Source organism: Bos mutus, chromosome 3 (assembly GCF_027580195.1).
Source record: "Bos mutus isolate GX-2022 chromosome 3, NWIPB_WYAK_1.1, whole genome shotgun sequence".
Taxonomy (NCBI): Eukaryota; Metazoa; Chordata; class Mammalia; order Artiodactyla; family Bovidae; genus Bos; species Bos mutus.
This window is the reverse complement of record NC_091619.1, coordinates 115,310,023-115,331,255: the sequence shown is the minus strand read 5'-3', so window position 1 is coordinate 115,331,255 and position 21,233 is coordinate 115,310,023. Positions and strand designations below refer to the sequence as shown.

At 53.4% G+C, this 21,233-nt stretch overlaps 2 protein-coding genes and 1 long non-coding RNA gene across 5 annotated transcripts in view; all 3 read left to right on the top strand.

Moving 5' to 3' along the window:
* Nucleotides 1–3,481, top strand: part of PER2 (period circadian regulator 2) — a 42,515-nt gene extending 39,034 nt beyond the window's left edge. For both annotated transcript variants that reach the window (XM_070368615.1, XM_070368616.1), the window contains one exon: nt 1,224–3,481. In XM_070368615.1, coding sequence (XP_070224716.1) covers nt 1,224–1,415 — 192 coding nt within the window. In that variant the 3' untranslated portion in view covers nt 1,416–3,481. The remainder of the gene's footprint in view (nt 1–1,223) is intronic.
* A 4,389-nt stretch (nt 3,482–7,870) lies between these two features.
* On the top strand, nt 7,871–10,645 carry HES6 (hes family bHLH transcription factor 6). 2 transcript variants are annotated; one of them, XM_070365446.1, is made up of 4 exons: nt 7,871–8,754; nt 8,842–8,928; nt 9,019–9,100; nt 9,321–10,645. In XM_070365446.1, exons 1-4 carry the CDS (start codon nt 8,674–8,676, stop codon nt 9,746–9,748), a joined length of 678 nt encoding a protein of 225 aa, XP_070221547.1. In that variant the 5' UTR covers nt 7,871–8,673; the 3' UTR covers nt 9,749–10,645. The 2 variants fall into 2 exon arrangements, with proteins under 2 accessions (XP_070221547.1, XP_070221552.1); XM_070365451.1 differs by having other exon boundaries at nt 9,019–9,060; nt 9,321–9,599.
* Nucleotides 10,646–12,735: 2,090 nt separating this feature from the next.
* On the top strand, nt 12,736–20,063 carry LOC138987270 (uncharacterized). The gene is made up of 3 exons (XR_011463768.1): nt 12,736–13,373; nt 15,004–15,207; nt 15,990–20,063. It is a non-coding gene; the product is annotated as an uncharacterized lncRNA (long non-coding RNA).
* Nucleotides 20,064–21,233: the final 1,170 nt, after the last annotated feature.

Sequence of the window (21,233 nt, the reverse complement as noted above, 5' to 3'; positions counted from 1 at the left end):
CTGTGGACTGTAGCCCTTCAGGCTCCTCTGTCCATGGGGTTCTCCAGGCAAGAATCCTGGAGTGGGTGGCCATGCCCTCCTCCAGGGGCTCTTCCGAACCCAGAGATTGAACCTGGGTCTCCTGCATTGCAAGCAGTTTCTTTACCATCTGAGGGACCAGGGAAGCCCCGGTTAATTTACTGCTGCACAACAAATAACCCCCAAACTTAGTAGCTTAGAATAAGAACCGTTTATTCTCTCTACTGTTTCTTTGGGTTGGAATTTAAGAGCCACTTAGCTGGGTGGTTCTGGCTCGGGGCCTCTCCTAAGGGTGGAGGCAAGATAATGGCTGGGCTCCTGCCTCTGGGGGCAGGACCGGAGCTGGGGGATCTGCTTCCGAGGGGGGTCCCTCCCACGATGCTCGTGGGGGCTGGCTGTTGGCAGGATGCCTCTGCTTCTTGCCGCGTGGATCTGACCATGGCGCTGCTTATGTGTCCTCGGGACAAGATCCCAGCCTCCCCCGAGGGCATGGGGCCGGGAGGCTGGGGTTCTGTGACCACCTGCATCACCTCTACTTCGTTAGAGGCATGTCAGAGTCCAGGCCTCCACCTTTGGAGGAACGAATGTCAAAAAACTTTTGGGCGCATGTTAAAGCCACTACAGTTGCTGTTGGCGGCCTTTTCTGAACGTCGACTGTAAAATGACATGGGCCTCGTTCCACGTCAGCCCAGCACCTCCTGTCTTATAACACCTTGGAGCACCTCTCCTCCCGTTACTAGGAGATCTCCAGTGGAATATGGATTTTCCTCTCTCTTCACTGATGAATCCCGGTTCTTAGAACGAGCCTGGAACACAACAGATGCTTAACAGATAGGTGTTCAACAGGGAGAGGAACAAATAAGTCGGTAGCTTGTTGGTGTCCCATTTTACAGATTAGAAAACTGAGGTCAGAGAAGGTAAGTGCCACTCCAGGTCACGCAGGCAGGAGGAGGAAGAGCTGGGACCAGGGCCTCTGGCTGATGCCCTCTGTCTCACTGTGCAAAGCTGCCTCTCAGATAAGGTTCCCAGGGGACTTGGATCAGGGACTCCTCGGGAAGAAGCAAGCAGGGGTCCCACGGCCCAGCGGCGCCTCCTCGCCTGCCAGCAGCCTCACGGCGGACACCTGGTCACCTGCGCCTCATTCAGACTGAACTGTTTGTACCAAAGATCTCACTTTTATTACTGATTTACATTTTTCTTTTAAGGGATGTGTTTACTGTGAAAACGAGGGAGAGGACAACCTCTGTGTGTCATATGAGGAAGACATCCCGACACCAGGGCTCAGCGAAGTGACAGAGACCAAAGAAGAGGAGAGTAGACCCCCCCGAGGCCCAGAAACGAACGGCAGGCGCAACCCACTTCCCCAGGGCAGCAGCGCTGCCAGTGAGGTCCGCTAGCCCGTGCTCTGAGGAGGGGAAGGCTCTCGCGCGTGTCTCCGGTGAGACGGACAGATACACTTTCGTGGCTTTTTTTGTTTTGGAAAAAAAACCATAGTTTTCTGAAGGGGTGATTTAAAACTATGGAGACATTTGCAAAGAAACGCTATTTTATATTTATGAATAAAATACAAATATAGGGTGTAAGGGGACAGGGGAACGAGACCTTCACTATTTAACTCGAGAAACACTGCCTGCCTCTTTGTGTTGGGAAAGCAGCTGAGCGCCCCCAGGAGTCCTCGGACGGGCTGTCCTGGGTCTGCTGGCTCCCGTGGCCTGTCCCAGGCGTGGCCCAGGCTGCGCCCACCAGCCCGAGGGTCCCAGGGGCTCCGCGCTGAGGAGCAGTGGTCCAGGGCTCGCCCAGCGTTTGTGTTTGTGTTTGGATCAAATCAAATACTGTCCTCTCCGGGGGCGGCTTTTTCTCTGAAATATTTAGTCAGACTAGATGTTTTTGAAACCCACCAAGTGGAGATCACAGCCTCTGCTTATTTTCTTTCAAAAACCTCCTTTTCAAAACGTTTCACATTAAATGATGTGTAGTTTGACAAACCCACCGCTTCAGCTCCCAGTGCAGTTGCAGCAAACGTTTCATCTGACAGAGTGTATGTCCAGGGCGAATAAAGTGGAACTGCTCGCTCTGGATGAAAGAAGCCGACAGGTTCCTGTGACCAGCTCCACCACGGAAATTACACATCCTCGGAAACATGACGCAGACCCTTCTGGGTGTTGCTGCATCATCCGTGCATCCTGCTCAGACCAGGATGGCCCACCTATCAGTGAAAACGTGCTGCCGCTCATCCCCTTCTTGGCACTTGGCCCTCCTAGCCAGGCCGTGACCGCCACGTTTGGAACTCAACGCATGTTGATCCGTCGTTGGCACTTCCCAGGCGTCAGCTCTGGCCCAGCCGAGCCAGCCACTCCTCCTGGATGAGCTGGGCGCCGAGTCTGTGTTTCCCAGGGCGCCCGCACCTTTTCATGAGCCTTGGCTCACTGATGTCGCTTCCGGTCTCTGCGGTGACGTCCCCTGCTGCCGCTGGCGCTTTCAGGTAAACAGGACACCCGGGAAAGAGTGAGACCAGACTGCTCACCTTTTTGCAAAACCTCATATCGCATCGTATATCCCAAAGATAGCTTAGAAAAAATGTTATACTGGTCCCTGGAGTGAATGAGAAGCTGCCCGTGATGAAATGATTGACTTACAGTTGCAGAGTCTGTAGCAACTTCAAAGAAAGCAGCTTTTCCCCCTCTGCCCATCCTTTGATGGAGAAGCAGCTCCTAGAATAGGTGAAGCCTCCTTGTAATCCAGTTGGTTTTCTTAGTGAAATTATTTTATGCCTGAATATCAATCTTACTTTTCATAAACGCAAAAAGTTTAATTATTTTTTTAAACGTAAAAGCTTCAGATCCCCAAGGCGAGATGTAGTCTGTGTGTGTGGAGATCAGATGCTACAAACTGCTTCTTGCCTGAGTCAGATCATCAAGGGACAGTCAAGGTTGCATTGACTTTACCTGAACTGCCAAAAGGTTCTCTCCTGTTACTGAATGTTTACCATCAGCATTATCTTACTGTTTCTGTCTGTTCGTTGATTAAGTGCCGCGTAGCTTCGGCGTGTGCTGAGGAGTGGACAGCACGAGCCGCGTAGCTTTGGCGTGTGCTGAGGAGTGGACAGCACGAGCAGCTTGTGAAACCGTTTACATGGCGCCAACACGCACCCGGTCTTGTTTTCTCTAGTGTGTGTGCTTCCATGGCTGTTATCAAGACTTCTTCTCAATTTTAAACTGAGCCTTCTTTTTAATATATTCCTGAAAAGGTATGTAAATAAGCTCTCAGAGTCTGTGTAACAATATGTCAAGCCTTGCCGGACAAGTGGTTTGTTTATGCTCAAGCCAGACTTTCTTCACCCAGTGCGGTATGTTTGTTGGACTGCTTGTGTCTTTTTATGACTTTTTTGCCTTTTAGAAAATTGGTAAATAAAGCAAGTATATTTTTATTTTGTATATTTTTAATATAGCACAGAGAAATAGGAGCCTGAGTTCTGTTTGCTTATTTATTTTCTGCTTGGTGTGTGAGATCTTGCTTAGTTCCTGGACCAGGGATCAAACCTGTGCCCCCTGCAATGGAAGCAGATTCTCAACCACTGGATCACAGGGAAGTCCGTATTTTTATTTCTGTATTTCTAATAGAGCACAGAGGAATAGGAACCTGAATAGAGGCAAAGATTATCAGGTGGTTTTTCTAAGACGAACCCTAGAAATTCTGCTTTAGGAACTATGCTGTCTCCAAGGCGCCCTCACCTCTTCCCACACAGTGTGCCTCTTGCCGACCCCCTCCGGTCGTGTGTGTGTGTGTGTGTGTGTGTGTGTGACACGCAGCCCCTACCCCAGTGAACTCCCTGTAGTGTAGTGTCAGTCGCTCAGTCGTGTCTGACTCTTGCGACCCCGTGGACTGTAGCTCGCCAGGCTCCTCTGTCCATGGGATTCTCCAGGCAAGAATCCTGGAGTGGGCTGCCACACCCTCCTCCAGGGGATCTTCCCGACCCAGGGCTCAAACCTGTGTCTCCTGCATTGCAGGCGGACTCTACCACCTGAGCTGTAGGGGACTTCCTGCTGTAGATCTAATCCTGGAGTCCAGCCCCTCCGTGGTCTCTCACTCACAGATGGGGAGTAGGGCTACTCAGCTCGGCCCCTGGTACTCGCACCCACTCTGCGGTGAACCCGGGCACCTGCTCCTCTCTCTCCCCGCCTGCTCTGGGTAATCTGTCCCACGGGGGCTGGCTGCCTGCGCACTGGCCCAGGGCTGAAGGCAGCAAGGTCAGAAGGATCTGAGGCCAGACGGGCCTGGTGTCTCCACCAGAGGTGACACAGGCAGCGCGGCACAGTCTCCTCCTACCCCGCCCCACCCCCGTGCTTCCTCCCACCGCAGCGAGACCTTGCAGGGCCTGGTCAAAACAGCGGGGGCTGCTTCTCCCTACCTCCCACTTCATACCAGACCACGTCATGGGTCCCAGACCTGGTGCCTAGCCTTCCCAAAGCTCCCTGAGCAGGAGGAAGGCTCGACTCTCACCTCCCGTCCTGGCTGCCTGGATCCAGGTGGTTATTGGGGGTGGGGAGGCTAAGTCCTCCCAGTGGACCTAGAGGCCTCTGCAGACCCCCTCAGTGGCCAGATGTGGAGATCTGCCTGCTTCACTGAAATTCTGAGAGACTTCAGGGTATTTAGCTGCGTTTTTATCCACCGTTTAACCCCAAGGGCACCCCTCCCCTTTATTTCCAAACCAAAAGGAGCTTCTCCAAGCCGCTGGGCTGATTGCCCGCCAGGGGCCTGGACATCCATAGGCTGGCCACCGCCTTTGTTCCCTGCAGATTTTATGGCTTGCCACCCCTGCCGCTAACTGGTCCCCCTGTGGCCACTGCTGCCCTGCCCAGCCTCTGTTGGGCTCTGTCTTTGGATATGGGGATCAAAGAGCCCAAATGCTCAGGAAGTCTGTGCTCAGGCAACCTTTGAAGGTGGGCTCAGTCCAAGCAACAAATGGCAGGAAGTGGGTCTGCTAGGGGAGGCCATGTACAGGGAGAGAGAAAGGGCGTGCTGGTCCTGAGATGGAGCAGCCGGGTTTCTGGGAGGGAGAGGCCAGGCCCACCAGCCAGTGGACCCACTAAAGGAAACTGAGGCTGGCTTCAAAGATGAGGCCTTGGGCAACTTCTGGTCTAACCGGAAGCATTTTGCTGGAGGAGGATTTTGCTGACTCACACATCACACCCTACTCTATGGTGGTGGTTTAGTCGCTCAGTTGTGTCCAGCTCTTTGCAACCCTATGAACTGTAGCCTGCCAGGCTCCTCTGTCCAGGGGATTCTCCAGGCCAGAATCCTGGAGTGGGTTGTCGTTTCCTTCTCCAACCCTACTCTATACTTCTGCTTTTTGTCCCAAGGTGACTCAGACTGAGGCATGTCCCAGGGCTGAATTCTCCTTCCTTCAATTCTAGACAGCATTCCTCAAGGCCCCCGACCCCATGTAGGATCAGGCTTTGGAGATCCTTAGCCCTTGCTCAGCCGTCTTCTCCTGATAGCTGTCACCTGTCCTTTTGTATTTACAAAGTTAGCTTTATATCCCACAACCACCATTGAGCCTTTTTGATCAATCTATAGAAAGACACGACTTAGTGACCTTCACTCACTCGTAGATTGACTCTAAATCTTGAAACGCTATGAGCCGTATTACCCTGTTGTGATTGTGAAGGAATTGGCTACTGGGCCAGGTAAGTACTAAGAGGTTACATTTCTCTCCTTGGGCAGCTTTTTGTTTTTCCCGGGGTTCCGAGTTGCCTTTCACTTCTCGTTTGCACCGTTGGCCTTTATCACTCTTCCTGCACTTCCAGTTCCCCATCGAATCAGGAAAAGACAGTCTTTTTCCAGAGCCCTTCCCCAGAATCCCCATCATCTTGTTCCAATATAAAGTGCCTATCCTGGAGAGCATTCTAAAATACTTGTTTGATCTTATTCAAACAATACAATCAATAATGGGAGGGCTAAGAGTCAAGAGTGTAAGAAATACCATGGAGTTGGTTTTTCCATATCTGAGTTCCTCAAAGTAGGGCAAACTTAACTGCCATTCCTGGGTGTGGGGGTGGGATCTTGCTCCCTGGGGTGCTGTCTAAATGGTGAAGAAAAGTGAAGTTCCAGGCCAGCTATGGGCTCTCTCGGGTTCCACTACTCAAGCCCCTCCCGTGCTCTGTCTGGCCCTCCACTAGGAGGGGGAAGGGCAGTCAAGTTTCTGATCAGGCAGGGGAGGATGGGAGAACAAGAGCTAAGCTTTCTCCCCCGTAGCTTATGAGGGAGACCGGAAAGCACTCAGGGCATTTGGAGGAGAGGAGCAGGTTCCTGCCTGGGTGAGCAGTGCAGGGCTGGGGGTGCATCAGCACCCTGCTCACAGAAAAGCAAAGAGACAGCCAAGTGAGGACCAGCAGAACAGGTGCCCAGGGAGGCCCCGAGTCCCAGAGTCCCTACCTACCTGGGGCTCACAGAGGTGAGCCGGCCTTGCTTGTGCTTAGTCGCTCAGTCGTGTCCAGCTCCTTGTACCGATCCCACGGACTGTAGCCCACCAGGCTCCTCTGTCCATGGAATTCTCCAGGCAAGAGTATTGGAGTGGGTTGCCATTCCCTTCCCCAGGGGATCTTTCAGACCGGGGGATCAAACCTGAGTCTTCTGTGTCTCCTGCATTGGCAGGAGGGTTCTTTACCTGCCAAGCCACCTTTGGGAACCATCAGAACTCTCATCAAGCCTGTCCTATTGTGGAGATCCCTCTGACGGGGAACCTGAAGTGAAGTAGACACCAGAAGGGCTGCCAGAACCATCTTCAGATAGTGGGGGCCCAGGTGGGCGTCTGTAGCCCAGTCCTGCCACCTGGCCACCTGCCGTCCCTGGATGTTTCTTTCCCCTGCTCCCTCCAGCTAGGCTCCGGACGCTCTATCTTCCCTCCCCACCCAAGGGCTTCTGCTTCACCAGGCTCTGTGCTGGGGGTTGTGACGGGGTCCTGCTTAGAGTACCCCTAGCCAAGTATGCTTATAACCTGGAGGGGCACAGAACCAGACCCTGACAGTCCCAGTCCCGGGAGGGAAGCAGCAGATCCGGCAAGGGTGCAGGTCCTTCCACCGGGAAGATGGAAACGGAGCTTCGGCCTGAACAGCAGGGAAGGAGCCCTTTAAGGGAGATTCCAGGCGCTCCAGGTATAAGGCTCTCTGTGTGCCCGGTATAAGCCCTGAAGGCAAATTGGTGTCCCGGCTTTGCCAGGAGAGGGCGTGGACCTAGGCATTCAGCACTGGGGCCAGGCTGGGGTCCCCAGGGTGCCACCCCACCGCCCACGCACCCCACCCTCAAAGAGGCCGGGCCGGCAGATGGGCGGCCGGCCCTGGGGGTGGCGGTCGTCTGGCGGACACAGGCGCACCCACCCCCGCGCCCGCCCTGGTGACAAAGCGGCCGAGACAAAGGCGCGGCCAACACCTGTCGCTCTTGGCTGGGCTGCCGCTTTTCTCTGCCGAAGCGGCTGCAGCTGCCAACTGTCACGGGCATCAAGTTACGGGGACCAGACGGCGGCCTCCGCCAGCCCGGCGAGGGGCGGGGGAGGGAGGGGGAGGACTGGGGGGAAAGGGAGCCCAGGGGCTGGGGAGGGGAGCCGGGCCGAACGGAAAGGGGTGTGGGAACAGGGAAGGGTGGGTGGGCAGGGAGGGCAGGATGGGGCAGGGCGAGCTTGGGTTGGGGACGGGGGGTGGGAGGGGGTAGGTGGTGAAAACCAGATAAGGTGGGGGAGGGGCGGGGGAGGGAAGGCCGGGCGGCGGTTGGTATATTGAGGGAGGAGAGGGAGGGGGAAAGAAGGTGAAAGGGGGTCGGGGAGCGAAGGGGCCGAGAAGGAGATGGGAGGGCGATGAGGACCGGGAAAGGACCAATGACCAGAGAAAGAGGTCCGAGAGATGGAGCTGTTGAGGGCGGGCCTGCGGACCCCGCCCCACTAGGATCCCCGAGCAGGCTGCAGGCGGCGTTGAGACCCTGGTATGAGGGCCCTCAAGTCCGCTAGAAACGAGAGGGGCCAGGGGCTCGCTCCCACCCCTGCTGCCCTTAAGGCCCTCACCTCCCTGGGACTCTACAGCCTCCCCAGACCGGACCTGTGGCCCCCTCCAGCTTCGGAGACCTCGGTCTTTGCTGTGGCTCTAGCCTCCAGGACCCCAGCACGCGCGCTGAAGGGTCCCCCTCCCGTGGCATCTTAGGTGAAGGAAGTCAAGCGCGAATGGATGGATGAACGGATGGGTGCGCTCCTGCTCGCGCGCGCAGCAGACCTGTTCAGGGTCGGGAGGTAAACAAGCGCACCCGGGGCCACAGCCCTCGTGGTCATCGCCCCCTCGGGTGCCCACAGCCCCCGCCAACGCGGGGGTCGCTCGGAGGCCCAGCTGGGCTTCCCCCCCGCCCACCCCGCTAGTCCCCGGCTGCAGGCCACGCCCCGCCAGCTGCTGGCGGACCCCGGCGGCAGGGCCGGACAAAGGGGCCTCTGCCATTGGCCCGCACAAGCAATTGGCGTATTGAGATGCAAATAAGGCGCTATAAAAGGAGCGGGATCGGCGGCTGGTGCGAGGACGCCTCGGCAGACGCGAGTGGACGAGGGCGGCGGCTGTGGGCCTTGCGCGGCGAGGGGCGCGCTCGCTTCTAGCGCTCGCCGGGCTCCCGGCGGTGCGCGTCATGGCCCCGCTCCTGGCGCCGGGCCGGGACCGCGCGGGCAGGGAGGATGAGGACGGCTGCGAGGCGCGCGGGGACCGCAAGGTGCTGGCTGTATCCGCGGATGGGCGAGGGAGAGAGAGGGCTCGGGGGGCTACGCAGGGCCGGGACTCAGTTGCTTGTTTCCCGCAGGCCCGGAAGCCCCTGGTGGAGAAGAAGCGGCGTGCACGGATCAACGAGAGCCTGCAGGAGCTGCGGCTGCTGCTGGCGGGCGCCGAGGTGAGGCCAGCGGGGTCGGGAATGGGGGATGCCTAGAGTCTGCGGGCCCGCGGGCCGGCCTCGCCTCACCTCCCCTCCCCGGCGGCGCAGGTGCAGGCCAAGCTAGAGAACGCCGAGGTGCTGGAGCTCACGGTGCGGCGCGTGCAAGGCGCGCTGCGGGGCCGGGCGCGCGGTGAGTGGCGGCGGCTAGCGCGGCGGGCGGGGGTGCGTGGGGAGCGTTCGCCCGGCCTGCCGCGGCGCGGCTCCACCGAGGACTTCCCCGGCCCGGGGCACGGGGCGCCCCTCGCGTCTACTGGGTGAGCTTCGTCCCCGCGGGGCGGGCGGGCCGGGCCACAGAGTTCGCCGCTCACTGGACCCGGCGCGGCTCTCTCCCCTCCCATCTCGGAGCGCAGAGCGCGAGCAGCTGCAAGCGGAAGCCAGCGAGCGCTTCGCCGCCGGCTACATCCAGTGCATGCACGAAGTGCACACGTTCGTGTCCACGTGCCAGGCCATTGACGCTACCGTCGCCGCCGAGCTCCTGAACCACCTGCTCGAGTCCATGCCGCTGCGCGAGGGCAGCAGCTTCCGCGATCTGCTGGGGGACGCCCTGTCCGCGCCGCCCGCAGCTCCCGGGCGGAGCAACTGGCTCGTAGGAGGCGCCCTGGAGTCCCCGCTGCCCAGCCCTCGGGGCTCCGGGGACGACCAGTCCTCAGACCTGGAGGAGGTCCCCGAGGCTGAACTGAGCCGGGCCCCGCCTGCCGAGGGGACTGACTCGGTCCCCGCAGCCCTGGGCAGCCTGACCTCTGCCCGCTTGGCCCAGAGTGTCTGGAGGCCTTGGTGACCAACGCCAACCTGGGGCCCGCGGGGTGGGCCCTGCCTTCCCAGGTTCCGTTCCCTCCTCTCTGGGGTCCAGATGTGGCGGGCAGGGTTCTGGATATTTCCCCGTCCTGCTGTTCAGTCCCGCATAACCAGTCCAGCCAGGCCCCTTTTTACTTGCAGGAAGAATGTTTATGCATTCCCCCGCCCCAGCCCTCTGGTGGGTGGAGGGAGGAGGAATCTTGTAGGGCTCCCAGGATTCTCTGGGATTCGCCTGCCCCAGACTTCTCAGGCACCCTGTGGGTCTGGGGACAGAGGTGATGGAATGGAGCTGAGCCTCTCCTTGGTGCTGGGCACTAGTGTCCTGGCAGAAGGAGACCTCAGGCCCTGGCAGCCCTGGCCATTCAGCCAGGACACGCGGGAGGCGTTCTGCAGGATTGCCCAGAGCTGCCACAGAGAACAGTGTTCTCGGTATGTCTTGCATTTAGCACACTTGAGCTTGTGTATTAGGTTGTCATCGATGGTTACAATTGTGTTAAATAAAGCATTCTGGAGACTTAGTTACCCTTCTGAAGTATTGCTGAATGCTGTGGTGTTAAGGTGTCAGTCAAATGCATAAATACAAAGCCAAGCACATTTTCCCCACATCTAATGCCGTGAGTGGTTTTAAAACTTCTCACTGCCAACAAACAAAGAAGTGTAGAGGCAGTGGTGATGGACGCCCCATGGTCCATCTCGTGGTGGACAGTGCTTCCACTTCGCTGTGGCCAGGCCTTTCCACGTGGGTTTCCCCTGCAGGTCCTTGGACCTGGCCTGCTCTCCCTGGGAACTGTGTGTGTTCTGGTGATGGAAACTCAAGCATGGAGTTTGTCTCCAGAGTCACTAAGGAGAAGGGAAACGGCTGGTTCCCAGACCATTCTCTTGTTTGTGAACTTCCGGGAATAAAACGGATGCCTGACTGCTAGCCACGTGGTGTGGAAGTTTCTTTCAGAAGCCTGCTGGGTCCATGAGCGTGGTGTAGACATCTGTCCACTTAGGTGGTTACTTTTCTCTACTGAAGAGCGAGCTCCCCCATTGCCATTGACCTCAGGGACACAGAGACTCACCCAGTTCATGGCCCAGGCAGTTTGGACTTTAGGCCAAATTGAGCCCAGGAGGTCAGCAACCCTGGAAGGAGGGATACAGGCAGCTGGGGTGTAGGGAGCCCACCCTCTTGGGCTGGGTCAGGGCCTGCAGGTCATGCGGTCAGCTGATTGCAGTCCCTGCCACAAGGAGCCCAGCCCCCACATCTCCTGCTCCAGAACCCCAAGCTTATTCTTGTTTTCTCTTAGGGTTGGCAGGGCCCATGCCTAGTCAAGGGGTGACAGTTTAGGACTCACACCTAGGTCTCCTGTCCAGTGTGTACCTTTGCTTTTAAACGTCTCTCCCTGGAGTTCCCCTGGTGGTCCAGTGGTTAAGACTCTGTGCTTGCAACTCTCGGGGCACAGGTTCAATCCTTGGTTAGGGAACTAAGATCCCACATGATGTATGTCGTCAAAAATAATAATAAAAATCAGTTCAGTTCAGTCACTCAGTCATGTCCGACTTTGTGACCCCATGGACTGCAGCACGCCAGACCTCCCTGTCCATCACCAACTCCTGGAGTTTACCCAAACTCATGTCCATTGAGTTGGTGATGCCATCCAACCATTTCATCCTCTGTCGTCCCTGTCTCCTCCTGCCTTCAATCTTTCCCACCATCAGGGTCTTTTCAAATGAGTCAGTTCTTTACATCAGGTGGCCAAAGGATTGGAGTTTCGGCATCAGCCCTTCCAATGAATATTCAGGACTGATTTCCTTTAGGATAGACTGGTTGGATCTCCTTGCAGTCCAAGGGACTCTCAAGAGTCTTCTCCAACACCACAGTTTAAAAGCATCAATTCTTCAGCTCCTAGCTTCCTTTATAGTCCAACTCTCACATCCATATATGACCACTGGAAAAACCATAGCTTTGACTAGATGGACCTTTGTTGGCAAAGTAATGTCTCTGCTTTTTAATATGCTGTCTAGGTTGGTCGTAACTTTTCTTCCAAGGAGCAAGCATCTTTTAATTTCATGGCTGCAGTCACCATCTGCAGTGATTTTGAAGCGCCCGCAAAATAAAGTCTGTCACTGTTTCCATTGTTTCCCCATCTATTTGCCATGAAGTGATGGGACCAGATGCCATGATCTTAGCTTTCTGAATGTTGAGTTCAGAAATGTTCCCTGTCACCCCTGCCCAGTAAGCCCATCTGGTCCATTTATTTGGTTACATCCAAGTGCAACGGAGAAGGCAATGGCACTCCACTCCAGTACTCTTGCCTGGAAAATCCCATGGATGGAGGAGCCTGGTAGGCTTCGGTCCATGGGGTCGCTGAGGGTTGGACACGACTGAGCGACTTCACTTTCACTTTTCACTCTCATGCATTGGAGAAGGAAATGGCAACCCACTCCAGTGTTCTTGCCTAGAGAATCCCAGGGACGGGGGAGCCTGGTGGGCTGCCGTCTATGGGGTCACACAGAGTCGGACACGACTGAAGTGACTTAGCAATAGCAAGTGCCCTCGAGCTCAAGTCCATTTCCATCCTGTTGATCTCCCTGCATTCTCCTGTCTACTCAGTGTTGACATTTAGACGTGAGATGGGCATCACAAACCACCGCCAAAGAACAACTGATTTTCGTCCGTCCGCGCCCCCCACCCCACCCCGCTCAGAAACGCGTTCGGAGGCGCCCTGCTGTCGGACGCTGGAGCTCAGAGATGTTCGAAGGCCCTGGAGGCGCTCGGAGGTATTGGAAGCACCCGGAGGCTCTCGGAGGCGCTCGGAGGTATTCGGGAAGCACCCAGAGGCGCTCGGACACTTTCGGAGCTTTCGGAGGCGACAGACTCTTGGCCACGCCCCCGCCACGCCCTCACGCTCACGCGGTGAGTTCTGGACAATGTAGTTCCAGCCCTTTGATCTCCCTTTCCCTGAGGACGCTGCAGGCAGTGTCAGAATTACGACTCCCAGGGGCCTCTGCGGCTTGGTGGCTCCTCCCCCCGCTGCCTGGAGCTCCAACAGGAGCCCAACGAACCCAACGGCGCCCGGGGGTCTCGCGCGGTCGGTTAAGCGGCTCTGCGGTCAGTAGAGGCCGGGCTGCAGTCCCTTACGCATCCTCGGGACCAGGAAAGGGAGCGATGAAGGCGCCGGCGCCCAGCCGCTCTGGCCTTCCGCCCGCGGCTCCAGCTCAGGGCCCCCGACCACTTCGGGCCACCTGGAGACCTGGCCGTCGGGAGTATTAAAAGCGCCCCGGCCTCTCGGGAAGTGCGACCAAAGCCGACAGCGACTGGTGTCGAGGAAGAAGGGGGTCGTTTCAGGCTGTGACATGGAAGCAGTTTTCTCGAGGAGGAAAGACGAGTTTTACAGACCGTTTGGTGACCGCGCCTCAGCTCTGCCCAGCGTTCACTCTACAATTGCAGTGAGCACCTGTTATGTGCAGCGATCACAGAGATGAGACCGACCAGAGCCTTACTGTCGAGGAACTGGACAAACAAGAACCCACAGAGGCCCCAGGCTGCTAAAATACATCCCAGAGGTCGACAATCCAGGAGGTGCTTAGCAAAGGACAAGCCAGAGACACGCGGAGCTCATCAGGTAATTAAAGACAGTTCCTGGGCTTAAGTGGGTCTGAAAGGAGGAGGGATAAGATTTTAAAACGGATGACCCAGAGCCTTTTAGCTCCTCTTGGGAGCTCCCAGGCTGTTTTGCTTTTCCATCCCGGTATAAAAAGTTGACCCCCGCCCCGCCCAAAGATGGTAACTCTGGCCGTATCTGTTCTGCTCCTAGTTGCTGTCATTCTACCCCTCCATTGTCGACAGATGACACTCAGGCACCATCTTCCTCTCCCCTCCAGATCCCACCCCAGCTTAATCTGGGGAAATTGTGTATGTCTCTTAGACATCTCAGTCAATGGCCAGCCCATGGTCTCTCACCCCGACAGCTCCATCCCAGGAAACTTGTTCAGACTTAATCGGGTCTCTCCTAGTTAACTGTCTGCCTGTTTCTTCCTTCACAGGTTTCTTGAGAATAGTCTCCATTCTTAAACTTTTTTCATTTCCTCACCTGCTTGCCCCTAACAAAATTTCACCATTTTCCGTTTCCCACCATTCTACTGGAAGCTTCTGGCAGTCTCTGGTGAAGTCCTAAATGTTAGAGCATCCGACACTATCAAGAATGTCATTCTTAAGACACTGTTCTCTGTCCAGTTTTCTTGCTTCCTCTTCCCCCATTCCTTCTCAAGTTGTAGACAGGGCTGTTCTCTGCAGCCCACCCTGTACATCTTGCTGCAGCCCACATCTTCCTTGGACTTACTGCTCTGTGGTCTCCCTGGCTTCTCCCAGTCCTCTCTGGAGCTCCGGTCACGTGGGGTCACAGAGACAGACACGACTGAGCACAGCGCACAGCATTCTAGTGGCTAAAGTTTCTTCTCAAGTTTATACTGTAATGAGGGAGACAGACAAGAAATACATGCTCTGGCAGATGGTATGTTCGTGCCAAGAAAAATTATAAATCAGGTCGTGGGTACAGGGCGTTATGGTGTGGAAGCAGGGTGCAGATTTCAGTAAGTTGATTATAGAGGACAACTCTCTCTGTAGGTTGTGTTTTGAGCGGAGAATGGATGATGTTCATGGATGGGGACAAAAGCCAGTGGCTGTCCTGGGAAGGAGTGGGTTAGGGTTCAGATGGCCTTAACAATAGCACTGGCTTTGCTTTGCACATGAAATGCGACTGTGGGAGCAAAGAAAGAAAGTGAAGTTGCTCAGTCATGTCTGACTCTTTGTGACCCCATGGACTGTAACATCCCAGCCTCCTCCGTCCATGGGATTTTCCAGGCAAGAGTACTGGAGTGGGTTGCCATTTCCTTCTCCAGGGTATCTTCCCAACCCAGGGATCCAACCCGAGTCTCCCGCATTGCAGGCAGATGCTTTACCGTCTGAGCCACCAGGAAGCCCTGGTGGGAGTAAAGCCCTTCCAAATCCCCTTTCTGTACCCACTCACCCCTCTGCCCCTCCCACTGTTTTGCCTCCTTCATTCTTTCTTTTCCTGCCTCTTCCGTCATCCTCTTCCCTCTTGTCCTCCCCATTCTTTGGACTCTCCCAGCCTCTCCTCTGCTCTGGCCTCTCCTGTAGCCTTCCTTCTCCTCCCAGCGTGGGGTGGGCTTGACTGGGGGCGGCCATGTGCCTCCAGTCCACGTGACGCCCCCTCCCTGCCCCTCCGCCCGCAGGCTCTGAGCGCCTGGCTTCCCAGAAAGGTGTCCAGGCTGCCACAGTCCCCCTGCCTAGAGGGCTTCGGGGGCACCGAGGACACGTGCCGACTGTACCAGGTGAGCCCCGGGGAGGCAGGAGGAGAGCCGCAGGAGGCACAGTGGTCCGCACCCCGTTTCTTCCCCGCTGCGCACAGACCGGCCTGCTGGTCCTGACTCGGATGGGTAAGCAGGGGCCGCCCCGTGGACACCGCTGAGGGGCAGGGGAGCCCCTAGTGCAGGAGCACAGGGTCTGCCGGTTATGCTTGGCCCAGGTCAGGAGGGAGAGGCACCCTTCTCGTGCGAGCTGGCACGTGGGCACAGATGGCCCCTCACCGCTGCAGGTGGGCCGCGAGCCCAGAAACCCCGGTGGAGCCCAGCTCTGCGCGTTTCCCCGCAGACTTTCCTGTGGACCCGGTCTGTAGCCAGGCCTCCCCACCAGGCCCCTCTGCAGGCCGAGGAGGGTCCGGGGTGGAGGGGCAGGAGGCACCCCCTGCTTTGGAGAAGCTGAGAACAAGTCTCAGGGGGCAGCCTGCACCCTGTAAGCAGGAGGAGGGCAGACGATTGTACCATGTGCGGGGGAGCGGGGCCTTGCCCTTAAGGAAAATGTGATTTTAGAGGAGCAGACACTTCCTGAGCATTCGTGTCTGAGGAACGAAGGCCATGGGAGAAGAACAGGAGAGCTGGGGGTTTGAGAAAAGGTGTGGTGGCCTCTGACAGCAGGCTCCTGAAGGAAGGCTTCCTGGAGGAGGTGGCCTGGGAGCCCTGCAGGACGGGTGGAGGAGGACTTTCCTGTGGGAATCTAGTCCCCAAGGCTGGAGAACCAGGAGGGTCCGAGGAGGGGGGCTGGAATAGAGCACAAGGGCCCGTCCCATTGAGGGCTAGGCTTGGGGGCGCCCTCCTGGAGCCTCCTCACGTCCCTCCTGCCTCCTGTCGGCCTCCCTGCATCACCTCTCCTCCTCCAACAGCTTCCCGGACCAGCTCCCTGGCAGTTGGAAGGCTGGGCAGACTCCCACGCGGTCCAGTCCCCACGCGCCCCCTGCCTTCCCTGGGCCCTAGAGCAGGGAGCTCACAGTGCAGAGGATGAGACGGCTGTCTGTTGTCCCAGCGCGTGGCAGGGCCACGCAGCTCTGTTATCTCAGTTTCTGAGGGTCGGGGATCCAGCCAAGACCGGCCCGGGCTTCTGCCTCGAGGTCTTGCGAGGCTGTACCCGGGTGTCGGCGGGGACTGTGGCCCGTGCACAGGCTCCACCTGGAGGGTCCAGGCTCACTCACGTTGGCGGGATTCGGCTCCTCACGAGCTACTAGGGGAACGTCATCCTTTTCTCCATGTTGCCGGAGGGCTCAATCCATTGGCCACGTGGGCCTCTTCAGAGCGCACCTCCCCGGGGGGACAGGCCCCCCGTGACCCCCGTCTGCAATGGCAGCTTGTCCCTCTGTGCTGTTAGGTTCCGCTCACCCTGGGGGGCCTCGCAGGGTGCTCATCCAGTGGGGGCCCCTGGGGGCCAAACCCCCGCCCCACTCTGCGCTCTTCCTACCATCCCCCAGGCCTGGGTCTCCAGAGACGGTCATACTGTGTCCAGTGTGACAATTGTGTGTTTTTCTCTCGTTTTAGAAACTGTAGCCTGGGCTGTCGCACCCTGAGATAGATGTACCCAGAGAGTTGTAGGGTGCGCTGTGGACACTGTTCTGTCCATGCCGCCCCTGCGTCAGCCCTCCCCGGGCCTCTGCTTACTAGGTTTTCCCGCCTCCTACGGGAGACAGAGCCGCTTTCCTTAAGCTCAGGAGCTGTTTGCATTTTTATCAGAGCAGGATCAGGCCCCCAGTCTCCGTGGAGTGGAGGAGCAACAGGGGAAATCCGAGAAGGAAGCATAGGGGCCCGCACAAGCCACACAGTCAAGGCTTGAACCACAGCTAAATCTCGGTGTTGGTGAGAGCCTGGGAAGAGCCTCCGCCAAGGCCTGGGCGCCCCGGGTGCCCCAGGAGGCCGAGCCAGAGGGGCTGGGTGAGGCAGGGCAGCCCCAGCCGCATGGTGTCCCGAAGCTGCATGGTGTCCCTGTCTGGTGTCCCCTGCCCAGGGTCCGCCAGGAGCTGGCACCTCATGCTGTTTTTCTGTTTGTGGGCTGTGTAAGTTAAAAAGGACTGGCTCTTTCTTTACCGGCAAACCTGCCAACCTTGACTGCCCTGGCTTGACAAGATGGAAGGGAAGAGGGGAGGGAAGGCGGGAAGAAGGGCCCCAGGCCCCGCCCCTCGCCACCCCTCCCCTGGGCCAGCCCTGGGTCCTGCTTTCTGGTCCTGCTTATCCTCCCGGGCTCCATCCAGCCCCTTGGCATTTGACCACTCCACTCTGGGGACACTGTGCCCCAGCACTGACCCCTGGAGACACTCGGGCAAGGGGAGCCAGGCTCAGTCCCGGACCGGAGCAGCCCTCAGGTGGGCCAGCACTGGGAGCAAAAAGGATAGGACTCAGCCCCTTTTTCCTCGACACGTTATGGAAATTTGCAAGCACAAAGTGGAAGGGATTTTTCACTACACACCTGCACGCCCACTGCCGATGATCCCGCTCACGTTTTACTAGACTGTTATATCTAGGCAACCATCTTTTAATTCATTTTATTTTTGATGCATTCAAAATCAATTTTAGCCTCAAATGTGCTTGCCCCTACATACTTAAGCATGTACATTAACTAGAGTTCATTAGTGATAGTCTTTTAATATAAAACAATGAAATGCCCGGCTTGTAAGTGAACATTCACTCTTTTGACAAGTGTATGCATTCTTGTAACTCAGACCCTTATCGAGATACTGAGTGTTCCCATTACCCCAGACTGGTTGACCCCCAGTCCACTCAGAGGCAACCACTCTGTGACCTCCTTGTGATACTGGTACAGAGGTACTAAGTGAAGTCGCTCAGCCCTGCTCGCCTCTTTGTGACCCCATGGACTGCAGCCCACCAGTCTCCTCGTCCACGGAATTTTCCAGGCAAGAGTACTGGAGTGGCTTGCCATTTTCTTCTCCAGGGGATCTTCCCAACCCAGGGATTGAACTCAGGTCTTCCCCATTGCACGCAGATGGTTTACCATCTGAGCTACCACAGATTTAATACTGGAGCCTAAAGCAAAAGGGAATTATTTTTAATGGCTAATATTTTTTTTCCCAGAACACCGAAGTAGTTAACAACCTGTTGAAAAATGAAAAGTAGATATATCAAAATAGTTTATTTATACAAAAACCAACCAATAATCTTGCTTTCCTGGTTTTAGTGGAAATGAACTCATCAATATTTCCGAAGTCTACTACTTACCTTGTTTTGAAAGGAGAGAATTGCCATGCTAATTTCTTTTGATGAAGTGATCTTAATTTTTCATTTACTGCAGCTTACTGAAGTGTCTTATAGGATGACATGGTGACTGGGAATGCTAACAACCTTCTCAAGGCCATGTCCAAATTGGAAAGTATTGCACTAAACAAATTTGTGAATCAGCCTTAGAAGATGCAAACACTATTTAATAACTGATACTGCATGCTGCTTAAAACTATATCAGATGGATATATAGGATTTAGGATATTTGAGTCAAGTAAGTGACTGCTTTGTGTAAAAGGTATCCGTAGAAAACTTTTCTCCATTTAAAAATTCAAAATGTAAGACACTTTTTCGTATAATCATTTACAATGTGAAAATTAAGGCATCTATAGTTTCTTTAATTTCTATTTGATATGCAGTTTTATAATAATTGACACTCATCTAGTGATTCATTTCCAATTTTTATACTTTAATTTTAAAATTCAAGTGCAGCATTGGTGAGATAGTGGTGAGCATAGCTGCCTTTCATAAAGTTCAAACAGTAGCCCATATCTTTTGCTAAGATTTCACATTAATCAAACATTGAAAGTTTCTGTTATTTCTAAGCAAAGGTAAAGGCCTTCTGCTAAGAGTACAACAATGTATAGTCTTTTTTTTTAATTGTATAAACATTAACTTTTACACTGGTTTATAATAACATCCTACACAGATTGTATAAAATAATGCATTTGTGCCAAGATGCTTTTGATGTATGCTTTTCATTTAATATATATTTCAGTATAAGTGCCTTTGTATATGAAATACCTTGTTTACATTTAATCTTGATCCTCACGGGATATCTGGATGTGTTTTTAATGTAGATTTTAGAACAGACATAAGAATATCCCATCTGTGCATCCATTTTTAAAACTTCACACACAAAATATACATGTATATTATATGTATCCATATACATATATATAAATGCTAAAAAATGGTTAACATTTGATTTCCCAGGGCAGCATTTATGCATATTTTTATGAGCTGAGGAAGCACAAATTTGGCATAATCATATTTGGGGGCAAAATGTCTTATAAACTCTTGTATAACATGCTATATTTTCTCCATTAGACTATACCTGGCCAAAGGCATTTTAAATTTTATTTCCAACCTCTAATTTCATAAGCTAGACTTAGAAAGTTTCATCTTTCATTTCAATGAAGTCAGTACAACTTACTTTATTGTTATGACATTGTTCTTCGTGTGAGCAGATCTCGTGGTCAGACATGCTTGTTCACGATGGGCTACATCTTGTGTACAAGCAAAAAATAAAAAGTACTTGCTCCATTATTGACAGTATTTCAGAACTCATGTGATTTGCTTGTAACATGGTATACTTGTTTTGAATTTTATTAGACCAGGCACATGGATTTCCAACAATTTCCTGTGATTCTCTTAAGATTTAAATTGTTTTCTTCAAAGTGTAACATCTAAAACCACTCAATATATTGTGATTTTTGTTTCTTTGATTTTGTCATCTTCTGCAAAACATCATCTATTAAACTGTCAGTTTGAATATTTTTCAGAAACACTTTCCATTTTAGACAGCATCACGATGAGACATCAAATTTTCAAGGTCACAGCTTCTGTCTAAATTTTTCTAATATTTGAAACCTTTTTCATGGTTACAAAAATTTGATTCTGTTGTATTATTGTGGGGAAACATGCACAAAAAATAAAGACACTTGTGAATAAATGAACCAGTCACAGTGAATTTATTTGCCATTATAATAGTAAAAAAAGAAATTTGGAAGAATCTTTGGCCATCATGTGAAATAGCTTCTTTAAAATAGCTTCTCTAAAATATACCCTTTTCCTTTGTTGGATCGGTGTTGTATTAAAATCATTTTTATTATCACAAAGTAGCAACCATAATATAAAACTGTTAAAAATGTATTTCAAAATGGCATCTTCTTTCTTTTGCTCACACTCACTGAAATTTCTAATATTTCTCTTTATTTCCCAAATAAGAATCTTTAACTCTGAATTTGATGGTAGTTCTGTTCTAATAATGTCAGTGTTAAGGAACCCTCATTTTTAGTTGCTGGAATGCTGTTTTTCTACTCCAATCTGTAATTATCCCCTATAATTTTGATACATTTCTGCATATATTTTTCTTCTTTTCTGAAGTATTACACCATTTGACTTTGTAGATACTACAGATACCATATTTGTCTAAAACAATTTAGTATACATTTAAAATATGTATTTAATGAATTATATAATTATTACAAATATATTTAAATTAATATGAATTTTAACATTTCACAGGTAGGTATACATAAAGTTTTGTTTCAAATATAGAGAAATCAATTGTTGTTTAGAATGTAAAATTCTATAGTCACTGTGGGAAACAGTTTGATAGTTTCCAGAAAGTTATATACTCCTGCCTGAAGAATCCCAGGGATGGGGGAGCCTGGTGGGCTGCAGTCCATGGGGTCGTGAAGAGTCGGACACGACTGAGCCACTTCACTCTCACTTTCCACTTTCATGCATTGGAGAAGGAAATGGCAACCCACTCCAGTGTTCTTGCCTGGAGAATCCCAGGGATGGGGGAGCCTGGTGAGCTGCTGTCTATGGGGTCACACAGAGTCAGACACAACTGAAGCGACTTAGTAGTAGTAGTAGTAGTAGAGAGTTATACTAAAACTATTTTATGACCTAGCAAGTCCACTCCTAGGCAAAAACCCAAAAGAACTGAAAATAGGGACTCAAACCAATTCAGTTCAGTTCAGTCGCTCAGTCATGTCCGACACTTTGCAACCCCATGGACTGCAGCACACCAGGCTTCCCTGTCCATCACCAACTCCTAGAGCCTACTCAAACTCATGTCCATCACGTCTGTGATGCTATCCAATCATCTCATCCTC

What these genes read in the sequence shown, in the direction of transcription:
- HES6 (XM_070365446.1), top strand. Translation starts at nt 8,674, where the DNA reads ATGGCCCCGCTCCTGGCGCCGGGCCGGGACCGCGCGGGCAGGGAGGAT. An exon ending in TGCTGCTGGCGGGCGCCGAG is followed by an intron (nt 8,929 to 9,018) that starts GTGAGGCCAGCG and finishes CCGGCGGCGCAG; the next exon opens with GTGCAGGCCAAGCTAGAGAA. An exon ending in GCTGCGGGGCCGGGCGCGCG is followed by an intron (nt 9,101 to 9,320) that starts GTGAGTGGCGGC and finishes CTCGGAGCGCAG; the next exon opens with AGCGCGAGCAGCTGCAAGCG.